Source organism: Salvelinus fontinalis, chromosome 25, assembly GCF_029448725.1.
Source record: "Salvelinus fontinalis isolate EN_2023a chromosome 25, ASM2944872v1, whole genome shotgun sequence".
NCBI classification, from domain to species: Eukaryota; Metazoa; Chordata; class Actinopteri; order Salmoniformes; family Salmonidae; genus Salvelinus; species Salvelinus fontinalis.
Window position 1 is genome coordinate 19,611,023 of NC_074689.1, and position 17,173 is coordinate 19,628,195.

Consider the following 17,173-nt stretch of genomic DNA (forward strand, 5'->3'; position numbering starts at 1 on the left):
TCATTGTGTCACGCCCTGACCTTAGAGATCCTTTTAATTCTCTATTTTGGTTAGGTCAGGGTGTGACTAGGGTGGGCAATCTAGTTTTTCTATTTCTTTGTTTGGCCTGGTATAGTTCCCAATCAGAGGCAGCTGTCTATCGTTGTCTCTGATTGGGTATCATACTTAGGCAGCCTTGTTTTTGGGATCTTAGGGATCTTGTTTTTGTACTGTTGCTTTCCAGCCCTACAGAACTGTGCGTTTCGTTTTGTATTTGTTGGTTTTTCGGTGTCATCAAATAAAAATAAGATGTACGCCTACCACGCTGCACCTTGGTCTCCTCATTCCATCAACGAACGTGACACATTGTATACAGGACGGCAAAAGCTAACCACACATGCGCGCGTGTAACGGATGTGAAATGGCTAGTTAGTTAGCGGGTACGCGCTAGTAGCATTTCAATCAGTTACGTCACTTGCTCTGAGACATTAAGTAGGGTTGCCCCTTGCTCTGCAAGGGCCGTGGCCTTTGTGGAGCGATGGGTAACGATGCTTCGTGGGCGACCGTTGTTGATGTGTGCAGAGGGTCCCTGGTTCGCGCCCGTGTCGGGGCGAGGGGACGGTTTAAAATTATACTGTTAGATTGATGCTGTTGACCCGGATCACTGGTTGCTGCGGAAAAGGAGGAGGTTGAAAGGGGGGTGAGTGTAACGGATGTGAAATGGCTAGTTAGTTAGCGGGTATGCGCTAGTAGCATTTCAATCAGTTACGTCACTTGCTCTGAGACATTAAGTAGGGTTGCCCCTTGCTCTGCAAGGGCCGCGGCTTTTGTGGAGCGATGGGTAACGCTGCTTCGTGGCTGACTGTTGTTGATGTGTGCAGAGGGTCCCTGGTTCGCGCCCGTGTCGGGGCGAGGGGACGACGTAAAGTTACATCTGTGACACGCGCACACACACACATAGACACACACACACACTCATAGGCTGAAAATATTTAGCATGGGCTCTCAGAACCTCAAAAAGTTCTACAGCTGCACCATTAAGAGCATCTTGACTGGCTGAATCACCGCTTGGTATGGCAACTGCTTGGCATCCGACCGCAAGGTGCTACAGAGGTAGTGCGTACGACCCAGTACATCACTGGGGCCGAGCTCCCTGCCATCCATGACCTCTATACCAGGTGGTGTCAGAGGAAGGACCTACAAATTGTCAGACTTCAGCCACCCAAGTTATAGCCTGTCCTCTCTGCTATTGCACAACAAGCAGTACTGATGCACCAAGTCTAGAACCAACAGGACCCTGAAGAGCTTCTACCACCAAGCCATAAGACTGCTAAATAGTTAGTCTGGGTAACTAGGTAACTATTTAACTATTTGCATTGACCCTTTTGGCACAAACGTTTTTGACTCATCACATACGCTGCTGTTACTGTTTATAATCTATCGGTTGCCTAGTCACTTTATCCCTACCTTTATGTACATATCTACCTCAATTGCCTCATACCCCTGCACATCGACTCGGTACTGGTACTCCTTGTATGTAGCTATGTTATCATTACTCATTGTGTATCTACAGTATTATTACGTGTTTCATTTTTCTATTATTTCTCTATTTTCTTTCTCTCTACATTGTTGAGAAGGGCCTGTAAGTAAGCATTTCACTGTTAGTCCACACCTGTTGTTTACGAAGCATGTGACGAATAACATTTGACTTGATTTGTAACCAATGCAGCAGTCAAGGCACACAGGAAAGTCAAACAACACTGCACATAAACAAGTACTACCAGTAGGTGGCGACAAAGTGTGTTTGTTTGCGGTCCTGTGTGTGCATTCCTCTGTATATCTCACCTTGTGTGAGCGGGACGGTAGATGTCACAGGGACGCCGTCCAGGGAGCAGAGGTTACCACAAGGGTCGAGGATGATGACCCCTGACGTGTTGATGATGATGCAGTGTTCTGCCTCGATGCCTACACCCTGGATGGTGATGTCTTGGGGTACCACCGCGTCCTCACGCCCGATACGGGTCACTCCTGGAAAAATGTATGTTATGTCGTTGTGGGGGAAAGTTGAGTTGACTTTAGATCCAAATATTTGGGGGTGAGTGTTGCATTGTTAGGCTAGAGAGTTATATAGTCAGCTAAGCTTAACACATCTGTTTAAGAGAGTGTTTAAGTCTCCCTACCAGTCAGTCTGATTCTGTGTGTAGATCTCTGTTATCTCTGCTACCATCTACACCCTGTTGGCTTGTTAGCAAGATATCTGTCTGGAATACTGATGAACCACAGACACCTGTGGTGTCAATGACTGAAAGGTCTATAAATACACTGCAATTATGTCATTATACAGTACAAATACTGTGACTGTGTGCATGTGTGCTTGCATGTATGTGTGTGCACTTGTTACAGCGTGTGTGTGATTGCATTTGCGTGCATGCATGTGTGTGTGTGTGTGTGTGTGTGTGTGTGTCTTTAATGTTCCCTGAGGGGGGAAGTCAGCTTGGCTCCCTGTCCTGGCTCTATTGTGACCTGATTTCCTCCCAGAGTATCACATCCCCCCATCTCCCTTTCTCTCTCTCCCCATTTCTCCCTCTCTCTCGCCCAAACTCTCTTTCTCTCTCTCCCTCCCTCCATCTCTCCGTCTCCCCATATCTCTCTATCACCCCTCTCTCTCTCCCTCTCCCACATCTCTCTCTCCCCTTCTCCCTTTCTCTCTCTTCCCCTCTCTCCCTTTCGCTCTCTCCCTCACACCCCCTCTCCCCAGTAGCAGTCACCATGGTTACAGGGGGTTCTAGGGAAACAGATAAAAGGGACATAGCATGTATGGGCCAATCAAGTGTGTGTGTGTGTGTGTGTGTGTGTATGTGTGTGTGTTACCTTCTTTAAGGGGCAGTAGGGTGATAGCCACACTCAGTCTCCCACTGCCCAGGCTGACCAGATGTGGTGTGGCTGTTTGGACCTTCAGGCATTTCCCTGTGTCTATCAGGTCCAAGGGAGACTGGGGAGAAACATCCACACATTTCATATACAGTCAAATAGTTAATATTACATCTTAAAAGTATGCTTGTGTTCTTTCTTTTCACGAACAGACAATTTTTATTTTAAAGTAAGGAAAAATCAAGCATGTAAACTCTAACAACTTATTTTGAAAATAAACTGAAAGCAGCTTTCTATAGTGCTGCTGGTCCAAACTATAAAGATCTTACTGTAGCAACTATTCTACTACCAGTACATTGTGATGTAGCTGAGTGAGCTATCTATTGTCACCTGTGGCTCGTCTGGACTCATCTGGTCTGACTCTGGCTTACAGAGTGTCTCTGGGTCCTACAGGAGAGAGAGTAGAATGAGGTTAGACTCAGTCAAACACACATATACTCTAAAGACACAGAGAGGCCCAGAAAGCTAATCACACACACACACACACCCCAACAGCTGTAAAACCCGGTAACCCATGTGAGAAGCGGGGATGCCCACAGCCAGCTGATTGCACATTTAGAACAAACACAGAAACGTAAACACATTACCGCACACAAAAAAGTGTTGATCGAGGACAGAATGAGTTCAGACCATCAAATAATTGGCATTTATATTACTCTTATAGAATTTCCTTGTGGGCCGAGGATATCGGAAATGTAATCAAAGCCTATTGGATAACTAGGACAGGATAATTTATAAAGGACTTTTTAGGACATAGTGAAGACATCAAAACTATGAAATAACACATATGGAATCATGTAGTGACCAAAATAGTATAAACAAATCAAAATATATTTCATATTTGAGAATCTTCAAATTAGCAAATTTGCCTTGATGACAGCTTTTCACAGTAATGGCATTATCTCAACCAGCTTCATGAGGTAGTCACCTGGAATGCATTTAAATTAACAGGTGTGCCTTGTTAAAAGTTAATTTATGGAATTTCTTTCATTCTTAATGCGTTTGAGACAATCAGTTGTGTACAGAAGATATCCCTATTTGGTAAAAGACCAAGTCCATATTATGGCAAGAACAGCTCAAATAAGCAAAGAGAAACGACAGTCCATCATTACCTTAAGACATGGCTGTTTTTTTACCACCACAGACAGATGCTGGCACTAAGACTGCACTCAGTCAGCTGTATAAGGAAATAAGCAAACAGGAAACCACTCAGCCAGAGGCGGTGCTCCTAGTGGCCGGGCGACTTTAATGTAGGGAAACTTAAATCAGTTCGACCAAATTTCTATCAACATGTTAAATGTGCAACCAGAGGGGAAAAAATTCTAGATCACCTGTACTCCACACACAGAGACGTGTACAAAGCTCTCCCTCGCCCTCCATTTGGTAAATCTGACCACAACTCTATCCTCATGATTCCTGCTTACAAGCAAAAATTAAAGCAGGAAGCACCAGTGACTCGGTCTATAAAAATAGTGGTCAGATGAAGCAGATGCTAAACTACAGGACTGTTTTGCTATCACAGACTGGAACATGTTCCGGGATTCTTCCAATGGAATTGAGGAGTACATCACATCAGTCACTGGCTTTATCAATAAGTGCATCGAGGACGTCGTCCCCACAGTGACTGTGCGTACATAGCCCAACCAGAAGCCATGGATTACAGGCAACATTCGCACTGAGCTAAAGGGCAGATCTGCCGCTTTCAAGGTGCGGGACTCTAACACGGAAGCTTACAAGAAATCCTGCTATGCCCTGCAACGAACCATCAAACAGGCAAAACGTCAATACAGGGCTAAGATTGAATCATACTACACCGGCTCTGACGCTCGTCTTATGTGGCAGGGCTTGCAAACTATTACAGACTACAAAGGGAAGCACAGCTGCGAGCTGCCCAGTGACACGAGCCTACCAGACGAGCTAAATCACTTCTATGCTCGCTTCGAGGCAAGCAACACTGAGGCATGCATGAGAGCATCAGCTGTTCCGGACGACTGTGTGATCACGCTCTCCGTAGCCGACTTGAGTAAGACCTTTAAACTGGTCAACATACACAAGGCTGCAGGGCCAGACGGATTACCAGGACGTGTGCTCTGGGCATGTGCTGACCAACTGGTAGGTGTCTTCACTGACATTTTCAACATGTCCCTGATTTGAGTCTGTAATACCAACATGTTTCAAGCAGACCACCATAGTCCCTGTGCCCAAGAACACAAAGGCAACCTGCCCAATTGACTACAGACCCGTAGCTCTCACGTCCGTAGACATGAAGTGCTTTGAAAGGCTGGTAATGGCTCACATCAACACCATTATCCCAGAAACCCTAGACCCACTCAAATTTGCATACCGCCCAAACAGATCCACAGATGATGCAATCTCTATCGCACTCCACACTGCCCTTTTCCACCTGGACAAAAGGAACACTTATGTGAGAATGCTTTTCATGACTACAGCTCAGCGTTCAACACATTCAACACGTTCAACACAACATAGTACCCTCAAAGCTCATCACTAAGCTAAGGACCCTGGGACTAAACACCTCCCTCTGAAACTGGATCCTGGACTTCCTGACGGGCCGCCCCCAGGTGGTGAGGGTAGGTAGCAACACATCTGCCACACTGATCCTCAACACTGGAGCCCCCCTGGGGTGCGTGCTCAGTCCTCTCCTGTACTCCCTGTTCACCCACGACTGCATGGCCAGGCCAGGCACGACTCCAACACCATCATTAAGTTTGCAGACGACACAACAGTGATCACCGACAACGACAAGACAGCCTATAGGGAGGAGGTCAAAGACCTGGCCGGGTGATGCCAGAATAACAACCTATCCCTCAACGTAACCAAGACTAAGGAGTTGATTGTGGACTATAGGAAAAGGAGAACCGAGCACGCCCCCATTCTCATCGGCGGGGCTGTAGTGGAGCAGGTTGAGAGCTTCCAAGTTACTTTGTGTCCACATCAACAACAAACTAGAATGGTCCAAACACACCAAGACAGTCGTGAAGAGGGCACGACAAAACCTATTCCCCCCCAGGAAACTAAAAAGATTTGGCATGGGTCCTGAGATCCTCAAAGGCTTCTACAGCTGCAACATCGAGAGCATCTTGACTGGTTGCATCACTGCCTGGTACGGCAATTGCTCGGCCTCTGACCGCAAGGCACTACAGAGGGTAGTGCGTACGGCCCAGTACATCACTGGGGCTAAGCTGCCTGCCATCCAGGACCTCTACACCAGGCGGTGTCCGAGGAAGGCCCTAAAAATTGTCAAAGACCCCAGTCACCCCAGTCATAGACTGTTCACTCTACTACCGAATGGCAAGCGGTACCGGAGTGCCAAGTCTAGGACAAAAAGGCTTCTCAACAGTTTTAACTGATAATCAAATGGCTACCCGGACTATTTGCATTGTGTTCCCCCCCCCACCCCCTCTTTTACGCTGCTGCTGCTCTCTGTTTATCATATATGCACAGTCACTTTAACTATACATTCATGTACATATGTACATACTACCTCAATTGGCGCGACCAACCACTGCTCCCGCACATTGGCTATCTGCATTGTGTCCCGCCACCCATCACCCGCCAACCCCTCTTTACGCTATTGCTACTCTCTGTTCATAATATGCATAATCCCTTTAACCATATCTACATGTACATACTACCTCAATCAGCCTGACTAACCGGTGTCTGTATGTAGCCTCGCTACTTTTATAGCCTCGCTACTGTATATAGCCTCGCTACTGTTTTTCACTGTCTTTTTACTTTTGTTTTTATCTCTTTACTTACCTATTGTTCACCTAATACCTTTTTTTGCTCTATTGGTTAGAGCCTGTAAGTAAGCATTTCACTGTTGTATTTGGCGCACGTGTCAAATAAACTTTGATTTGATTTGATCTGAAGGTTAGTCTATCTGAAACATTTCAAGAACTTTGAAAGTTTCTTCAAGTCCAGTCGCAAAAACCATCAAGCGTTATGATGAAACTGGTTCTCACGAGGACCGCCATAAGAAAGGAAGACCCAGAATTACCTCTGCTGCAGAGGATAAGCTCATTAGAGTTACCAGCCTCAGAAATTGCAGCCCAAATAAATGCTGCGCATGTAACAGACACATCTCAACTGTTCAGAGGAGACTGCATGAATCAGGCCTTCATGGTTGAATTGCTGCAAAGAAACCACTACTAAAGGACACCAATAAGAAGAAGAGACTTGCTTGGGCCAAGAAACACGAGCAATGGACATTAGACCGGTGTAAGTCCAAATTTAAGATTTTTGGTAGAGTAGGTGATCTCAGCATGTGTGGTTCCCACCGTGAAGCGTGGAGGAGTGATGGTGTGGGGGTGCTTTGCTGGTGACACTATCAGTGATTTATTTAGAATTCAAGGCACACTTAACCAGCATGGCTACCACAGCATTATGCAGCGATACGCCATCCCATCTGGTTTGCGCTTAGTGGGACTATCATTTGTTTTTCAACAGGACAATGACACAATACACCTTCAGGCTGTGAAAGGGCTTTTTGACCAAGAAGGAGAGTGATGGAGTGCTGCATCAGATGACCTGGCCTCCACAGTCACCCAACCTCAACCCAATTGAAATGGTTTGGGATGAGTTGGACCGCAGAGTGAAGGAAAAGCAGCCAACAAGTGCTCAGCATATGTGGAAACTCCTTCAAGACTGTTGGCATACTGGACCTTTTGCACCCTCTCTGGATTACTGACCTCTGCCTGCCGTTGAACTGTTGTTTGCCTGCCCCTGTTTTAGAAATAAACTTTTGTTTCTTCGACACTGTCTGTATCTGGGTCATACCTGAAAACTGATAAATGTGTGCAAAGCTGTCACCAAGGCAAAGGATGGCTACTTTGAAGAATTGAAAATCAAAAATATATTTTCATTTGTTTAACACTTACTATATGTTACTATATGATTCCATGTCTGTTATTTCATAGTTGTGATGTCTTCACTATTATTCTGCAATGTAAAAATAAAGAAAAGCCCTTGAATTAGTAGGTCTATCTTTTGACTTGTACTGTGTGTATATAAACTCAGCAAAAAAAGAAACGTCCTCTCACTGTCAACTGCGTTTATTTTCAGCAAACTTAACATGTGTAAATGTTTGTATGAACACAACAAGATTCAACAACTGAGACATAAACTGAACAAGTTCCACAGGCATGTGACTAACAGAAATGCAATAACGTGTCCCTGAAAAAAGGGGGGGTCAAAATCAAAAGTAACAGTCAGTATCTGGTGTGGCCACTAGCTGCATTAAGTCAGTCATGGTGTGGGGTGGCATTTCGTTGGGGGCCGCACAGCCCTCCATGTGCTCGCCAGAGGTAGCCTGACTGCCATTAGGTACCGAGATGAGATCCTCAGACCCCTTGTGAGACCATAAGCTGGTGACTCCAAATCCAGACCTCCATGGGTTGATACATTTGATTTCCATTGATCATTTTTGTGTGATTGTGTTGCCAGCACATTCAACTATGTAAAGAAAAAAGTATTTATTAAGAATATTTAATTCATTCAGATCTAGGATGTGTTATTTTAGTGTTCCCTTTATTTTTTTGAGCAGTGTATATACGTATATGGGGGTTGGAAATTACGCAGAAAATTACATAGATGGAATCTACAATCTACCTGCACTATTAAAGCTGAAATACCCCCTAAACAATTGTTTTTTATAAATACATAAAATACAAAAAATAACACACACACACTCACAGAAACCCCTCTCCCCGCACGCACAGCTGCCACATGTGAGAGAATGTCTGTGTGAAAGTGTTCCAGAGGGAAAGAAATCACTTCAACAGGGCACAGGCTGGGAGGACACACACACCAGTGGGAGGAATGGGCTGGAATGTTCCATGCCGGCCGTTTTCCCACGAGTGTATGGGAGTGTTTGGCATGCCCATGCCCACATTGGGGGACACACATACACACACAGACACACACACACACCACAGTGGCACTCTACAACCATGACTGTGACCATGAGTGGTTGTCTCTGGTCAAACCGCCCTGAGGGACCAAGTTCACCACCGAAGACCACCACCTTAGTTCTTGGCAGTGGTAATGACAATTCCACCCTAAAGTCCATGGAATGAGAGGAGACAGAGGTTGTGAATTTTCATCTGTTGATTGGAGTGGGATTTATTTCACAGCTCTGTGCAAGAATTAAAGCGAAGGCCGATAAATACACATCTAGATAGTGTGGGTGTATGAGTATGTGTAAAAGTATAGTATGTATAAAGAATTGACCTTAAAGCGTTAGAAAGCGTGTGAGAGGACGGAGAGCAGTTGGCAAGGGGAGTGATTAAACACAGAGAATATAGTCATATAGATATGTATACAAACAGTAAGAGCACCAGAATGACATGATGGGGAGGTGTGTCTATGTTTGTCAAGTTTCTGGGTGGGTTGGCCTTGGCGAGTGATCGAAGTATGTTTACCCCTACCACATGCACACACACACACAGACGAGTGAAACAGCACAGCTGAGATGATTAGAGCCTTGTTAAAACCCCATCAACCGCACCTCATTCCCTTCAATCACCCCTCCTTCCTCTCCTCCTTCCTTCCTTTCTCTCCCTCTCTCTCTTCCTCCAGCTCCTGCTCCTTATCCTCCTATCATTTCCCTCCATCCCCTCTCTCCTTTCCTTTGTCTCTTCTCAGCCATCCTCTGTCCCCTTCTTATTTTTTCCTCTCATCTTCTTTCCTCCTCTTTCTTCTATTCTCTCCTCTCACCTCCTCTCCCCTCCTCCATGTTCCTCTACTCTTTTAGCCTCTCCATGGTCCTCTCTTCTCCTCTCCTCCTCCCTACTCTTCTTTCCTTTATTCTCGTCTCTCTCCTCCTCTCCTCTATCCTCTTCTCCTCCTTTCCTCTGCAGAGGAAACACAAATCACCAGCCGCTCCAGAGCACTTCCTCTAATTCAGAACTCTCTTCCTGTCTGAGCTCACTTCCTTTACGGCGCAAAAGCACCATTGCCCCTCTACAGACACATTCTCTCACACATGCACGCACACGCACGCACACACACACACACACACACACACACACACACACACACACACACACACACACACACACACACACACACACACACACACACACACACACACACACACACACACACACACACTCATGTTCACAATCATGTTCACACACACATCCTACTCCACGCTTCAGGGAAACGGGTGTTACCTTAATGCGGGTGTATTCCCAGCAATCGCTAATAACACTCTTACACACACACTCTTACACACACACACACACACACACACACACACACACACACACACACACACACACACACACACACACACACACACACACACACACACACACACACACACACACACACACACACACACACACACACACACAAAGGATAATCGACAACTGATAAATGGGGTATGTATGTGTGTTTGAGATGAGCAGATGTAGATGGAGGTCAACAGCAGTTGAAGTAGAAGTGCTCTTCATAATGACAGGAGCTGCTTTACGATCACCCGTATCCATCTTCATGCCTCCCACTCCTACACAGCCCCCATCCCACAAACAACACACACCCAGGTGAGCAGGCAAGTCAGTGCAGGTGTTTGGCCTCGTTAAGCTTTAGCGGAGCACTCAGGTGTGTCGCCCCGGGATACAGAATACTGAACTACCCTCAGCAGCCACATTCTTGGGTTGTTTGTTTGTGTGTGTGTCTGTGTGTCCGTCCGTGCATGTGTGTCACATTCCTATACGTCTATAGGCTCCATATCTCTGGTGATGGGCATCGGATCCCGGTCCATGTCACTCCTAAAGGAGGTCAGAGAACATGTCTTGGGGTTCTAAGTTCTAACCCAGAGATTTATACGTTTTCATAACAGAGGTCTACTGCTTAAGGTAGAAATGGCAGTAGACATGTTTAAACTGCTCAACACACACATAGCATAAGAAGCACAGAGCAAAGTTATATTTCTAAAATAGTTGATGGGATGGTGTAAATAAAACTAGACTGAATTACACACTACAATGGATATTCCAACACTGAGCCCCGACCTGCTCTGCTCTTGCTGATCAGAAACTTGTTTGTGTCAGGAGGAGAATCAAAGGCTTCTTCCGATTTTTGTTGTTGTTGACTAGGCCTAGTCCAAAAAATGCACTATCTTGCGCCTGCACTAACCTATAGCCTATGCTCTGTTCAGTTTGAGAAGGAGAGCACGAAGATGTGGAGGAAGAGGTCAACTTTGACAGCTTGCTACTACTATAATTTATTTTATTAAAAATATTGTTTCTTTCCCATGATGTAGGCTTATTTATCAGAATTATTCACTTCACAATAAACCAGATTTGAGAAAATGACATTGTGGAGCTGAAACTTGAAGCAGCAGCTGCGGCACAATCGGCAATGGACATGGTGCTGAAAGTAGGCAAATTTGAGTAAGCAGCCTAATTAATTTAAACCGTTTTCATTTGAATTGACTAACAACGAGGGCTTTGTGTTGGAGCCTATTGCTTCCTATTTGAGAAATAAGAAGTAGGCCTACCTGTTTGACAGATGAAATTAGGCTATAGGCTGCTATATCCATAGATTTTTAGGTCAATTCCTCCACCCTCCATGTACTCTTTAAATAGCCTTCTCAGTGTCAGTGAAGAGCTGTTAAGTTAAAACCAAGACTCAAATTGAGGGTGTATAAGAGGCCTACTTTTTACTTTAGAAAAAGCACAGGCTTACCCCATGTTAGCTTAAGATTTTTTAGGAAAATAAAACGGATCCAATTATATAGTGATCTATAACAGCGCTTTGGTCCGCGATGGTTTATGCTAGAAACAAGCTGTTTCTTTGACATTCAGAGGCTGAGCTACAACCTTCTATAACCAAGGAGACCAAACATGTACTTACTTGGGAAGTAATGAAATTCTCTCCCTATCAATTGATTAAGCTATTCACTTTCTGTACAATAGAAGTGACCTTCTCTCGTTGGGTTAAGCCACGGAAGAAGAGTAGCCAGCAGTTTGTATGCTTCAGTAGGTATACTCTGTGTGGGGTGGAAAGGTAGGCCTACTCTGTGTGGGGTGGAAAGGTAGGCCTACTCTGTGTGGGGTGGAAAGGTAGGCCTACTCTGTGTGGGATGGAAAGGTAGGCCTACTCTGTGTGGGATGGAAAGGTAGGCCTACTCTGTGTGGGGTGGAAAGGTAGGCCTACTCTGTGTGGGGTGGAAAGGTAGGCCTACTCTGTGTGGGGTGGAAAGGTAGGCCTACTCTGTGTGGGGTGGAAAGGTAGGCCTACTCTGTGTGGGGTGGAAAGGTAGGCCTACTCTGTGTGGGGTGGAAAGGTAGGCCTACTCTGTGTGGGGTGGAAAGGTAGGTCTACTCTGTGTGGGGTGGAAAGGTAGGCCTACTCTGTGTGGGGTGGAAAGGTAGGCCTACTCTGTGTAGGGTGGAAAGGTAGGCCTACTCTGTGTGGGGTGGAAAGGTAGGCCTACTCTGTGTGGGATGGAAAGGTAGGCCTACTCTGTGTGGGGTGGAAAGGTAGGCCTACTCTGTGTGGGGTGGAAAGGTAGGCCTACTCTGTGTGGGGTGGAAAGGTAGGCCTACTCTGTGTGGGGTGGAAAGGTAGGCCTACTCTGTGTGGGGTGGAAAGGTAGGCCTACTCTGTGTGGGATGGAAAGGTAGGCCTACTCTGTGTGGGATGGAAAGGTAGGCCTACTCTGTGTGGGGTGGAAAGGTAGGCCTACTCTGTGTGGGGTGGAAAGGTAGGCCTACTCTGTGTGGGGTGGAAAGGTAGGCCTACTCTGTGTGGGGTGGAAAGGTAGGCCTACTCTGTGTGGGGTGGAAAGGTAGGCCTACTCTGTGTGGGGTGGAAAGGTAGGCCTACTCTGTGTGGGGTGGAAAGGTAGGCCTACTCTGTGTGGGGTGGAAAGGTAGGCCTACTCTGTGTGGGGTGGAAAGGTAGGCCTACTCTGTGTGGGGTGGAAAGGTAGGCCTACTCTGTGTGGGGTGGAAAGGTAGGCCTACTCTGTGTGGGGTGGAAAGGTAGGCCTACTCTGTGTGGGATGGAAAGGTAGGTCTACTCTGTGTGGGGTGGAAAGGTAGGCCTACTCTGTGTGGGGTGGAAAGGTAGGCCTACTCTGTGTGGGGTGGAAAGGGAAGGCCTACTCTGTGTGGGGTGGAAAGGTAGGCCTACTCTGTCTGGGGTGGAAAGGTAGGCCTAGTCTGTGTGGGGTGGAAAGGTAGGCCTACTCTGTGTGGGGTGGAAAGGTAGGCCTACTCTGTGCGAGGTGGAAAGAGGTAGGCCTACTCTGTCTGGGGTGGAAAGGTAGGCCTAACTTTTGAAAGTACCATGCTCAGATTCCTAATGACGTCTCAGATGTAATTATTTGCAAACAGGGACAGTTTAGTTGCAAACAAGACACACTGATTTGGCATTGGAGAAATATGATAAGGTGAACACAGAGGCCTTTCTCTCTGTCCATTCTTAACCTGAAATGTTGGTAATTTGTGTGGTATTAAAACATATTTTGATAATATCTAAAATTACGTAGAATTGCATGAAATGGTTATAAAAGTATTTTTTTATGACCTGCAAATACGATGAGAGATTCATGCAATGCTTTTGCTTTTGCTATAAAGGAGATCTTTCCATTCCTACTCTCGTCCACGGTGGTCTGTGAACCCACAACCTTCTGGCCCGCAGCCTGTGCACCATCAAAATTCCTGCGTTGACATGTAATGCTTTCAGGACAAAGCATAGTTTCTAAAACTGCATATCTAAGGCTCTGGTCTGTCCAATAAGTGGGGGTAAAGGGTAGACATGTTCTCTCCTGTCCACCTTATGTTTTCATTATAATTTTGGGTACAGGGGAGGGTCACTTGTTTTTTGTCATGTGTTCAGTGAGGGTTTAGGTAAAATATATTTTGCTGAAGGGAGGGCCATCCATTTTTTTTTCAGAGAGGTCCGATTTTCTACATGTAACCCTTATTATAAATAACATTCACTCCCTTACGGTCTGTGGTGTGTGCCTTGGGGGTGGGGGTGTAACAAAAAAAAAGGGAAACTGTACGCAAGTTCACTAATTTAATATCTCTCTCTTCCCCTCTCTCTTCTGTCTTTCTTTCTCTGTCCGGTCCCTCCCTACATTCCATGTGAGGTCTCCTTACGCTGACAAAGCTCTTATTGTGTCCCTGCTTCTGCCTAGTCCCCTGTGGGTGACACACACATACACACACACACACACACAGAAACACTTATACATGAGGGTCGAGTGTGGCAACCCATCCCTCCCTCCCTCCCTGTTTCACTCTAATCACTCTCTGGCTAATCAATGGCTTAAGTTGATCAGTTAAGTACCCGGGAGAGGAGAAAGCTGTCTCCAACTCTGGAGAGAGAAACCTACACACGCTTTAGAGAGTCACACACACACACACACTTGGGCAAGAGTGACCTTTAGAAACAAACCCCCCTCTGTCTCTGGATTCATCCTTCGCATGGCCTTTCTAACCTGTGTGTGTGTGTGTGTGTGTGTGTGTGTGTGTGTGTGTGTGTGTGTGTGTGTGTGTGTGTGTGTGTGTGTGTGTGTGTGTGTGTGTGTGTGTGTGTGTGTGTGTGTGTGTGTGTGTGTGTGTGCGTGTGTGTGTGTGTGTGTGCTTTAATAAGTGTAGGAGCAGAGCTGAAGAGTTGCTTTAGAAATCCTAGCCTGAACCCCTCCTCAAACACCTACATGTAGACCAGGAAGCTCTTGTTTTCATTGTGATAATGCTGGCATCACCCTTAAACAAATAAAAAATGAATTATGAATCCAAATCAACATATGACAGGATGACTAATGTTGGTACAGCTGAAAGTCACTGAAGCTAATCTGATATTTAATATGAAGGTATGTATTAGGAAACTCAAGATTACCTATATACTATATGCGGTGGATCAGCTAGTGCTTTGACTTGCAGAAGGATGGATATCAGACAGATGCTAAATTAGTTCTGAGTCAGGTGACCTATACGGTTTAGATGCCAAGTCACTCTGGGATAGACCAGACATTAGAGGAGGGAAAGAGTGGGAGATGAAAGAAGGAGAGAGAAATGTGAGGAGGAATGGAGCGAGATTGCAGGGTGGAGATTAGGGAGAGACCTTTGGGAGAGGAGGAGCACAAAAGGGAGAGTCATCAGGAGAGAGGAAAAACAGACACACCAACAGATAGTCCCTCAAACAGAGAGAAAGCAAGAAAGCTTATAAAGCATGAACAGGGATGGTGGTTGTTTGGATGAGAAATAGGGTAGTAAGAGGTAGTCTGCATTCATTTCTCACAAGGATCTATTCCCTCATATCTGACCAGACTCTGAAACTCCCCTCTGGTTCTAAGTAGAACCAGACTAGAGTGAGATACCACTCTACAATAGTATCTCCCCACCTGGCTATGCCTGTGGTTCCTAAACGGTACTCTACTGAGACCCACCTAACACTTTCGGGGTCTATCTTCTGCACCACCAAGTAAACAACTGTTTGTCTCAAACTAGAAAAACCCAGTCTTTACCTTCAATCTGAGAAAAATCTGGAAATACTAACTATTTCAGGAAACATTGCAACACTTTCTCCACAGTGTGTGTAGAGACAAACCGCTAAAGTAGGTTCCTCTTCCCTCCATCCACTGTTGTGATTGATCGTCTCATCACATGGACAATGTGCCACTGGCCTGTCTGCCCGTCTCACCTTCATGCTACTATGAGAACATGGCTAGGGTGTGTAGCTCGTGAAGCTCAGGTCAAATTCTACATTCACTCTGGCTGGGTCAGGGGGTATGGTCTGATCCACACTGGGGTTCTAGGGTTCTAAGGAGGATTGTAAATGCTGTATGTCGTGGACCAGGTTCATGTTACATTAAACTCCACCTTCCCATGTAGACTGACCCAGTTACCTGTTGAGAGGGGGAGCTTTATCTTATGCACATGTCACCAACACTATCAGAATACCTAGCAACCGAGAGGGCGTGGGAGGGCGTGGTGTACCATACAGTATACAGATCTTGGATCATTCACGTGATCATATTCTGTATACTGTCTGCAGACACAACATTCATGGTGCAGGCACAGGCTTGCCTGCGCAAGACTTGTTAGCCACTATTGGCATGCAGTGTGCACAGCAATATAAAACCAACAACAGTGTTCCTTGTGTGTTCAAAAATGACAAAATCTGCAATTAAACACGGATTACTGAGCTATAATCTGTCATTATGCTGCTAAATGGCTCACTCGGGAAATTAACCTCTAAAAGAACAACGGAACCGGTAGTATAGGACTAGCCTACCGGTAAAAAAAAACATTTAGGCTAATGTAACAGAATAACATGTTATGAAAACGTAGTAGGCTATAAATAACATATAGACGTGTCACGTGTAAATAATACACCGAAATAAACGTAAAGCGAATAAAATACAAAGGTTTACCGTTGATGAAACGGGGCTGAGAAGCTCGGTCATGACGAGAGAAGATTCCAACACAAACACAAAAATTCCCAAACTTTCTCTTTAATAAAAAATCCAAGCGGTTCTGCTGCTGTCACTTTCCTCTGAAACCTTGTCCAGGACGCATCACCGGCGCATTCCACCGCTGAACCGAGAAGTTCAACGGCACTCGTGGTTCTTCAGGAGAGACTTGATGCGCCGTCCTCACCCACAAACAAAATATACATACATACACATACACACTGAGAGGCTGGCGGTGTAGCGCACAGGAATGCACAACAGCTGGAATGGGACCTGGGAAGAACAGGGACTGGACAGTGTGTGTGCGCGTGCGTGCGCGTGTGTGCGCGTGCTCAAATTTACAGTCATAATGGGTAGGTGTTAACAGACACCTCTGCTTGACCTCTTCCAACTCCTCATCTCCTCCTCTGAGAAAGATACCTAAATTGTGACCTCTTCTTCGGATTGAGACACATCGGAGCCAAAGTCCCTTTTACGCACGTACCTTTAATCTAATTTATATCAATTCCCTTAGAGCTGCCCTGACTGCAACAACGTTTAGCAAACCTAATTACTTCAGGAATGTATTTCCTTGCACGGTGACTTGCCTATTTCAGGGGGAAATAAAATATAATGACAATATAGTTCCTAATGTATCCTAACTCAGTTAGAGCTATGATGATTCTCATTCACATAAAAAATAGATATTCTATGTAACGGATGCCTCAAGAGAGCGGTGGTAAAGGCTAATCGTTTCATCGCATACCTGCCGGCCGCAGGTGCGAAACGGAATTTGCCCTGCTAGCCACTGGAGCACGCCGACAG

At 45.7% G+C, this 17,173-nt stretch overlaps 1 protein-coding gene across 8 annotated transcripts in view; it reads right to left on the reverse strand.

Annotated features, from left to right (window-relative positions):
• Positions 1-16,652, reverse strand: part of LOC129822950 (pleckstrin homology-like domain family B member 2) — a 49,704-nt gene extending 33,052 nt beyond the window's left edge. For 6 of the 8 annotated variants that reach the window (XM_055881535.1, XM_055881529.1, XM_055881534.1 and 3 more), the window contains exons 1-4: positions 16,331-16,651; positions 3,241-3,297; positions 2,851-2,971; positions 1,825-2,007 (exon numbers count right to left, since the gene is read on the reverse strand). In XM_055881535.1, coding sequence (XP_055737510.1) covers positions 1,825-2,007; positions 2,851-2,971; positions 3,241-3,297; positions 16,331-16,363 — 394 coding nt within the window. In that variant the 5' untranslated portion in view covers positions 16,364-16,651. Of the gene's footprint in view, positions 1-1,824; positions 2,008-2,850; positions 2,972-3,240; positions 3,298-16,330 lie in introns of all 8 variants that reach the window. The other 2 variants (XM_055881528.1, XM_055881527.1) reach the window with 1 other exon arrangement.
• Positions 16,653-17,173: the final 521 nt, after the last annotated feature.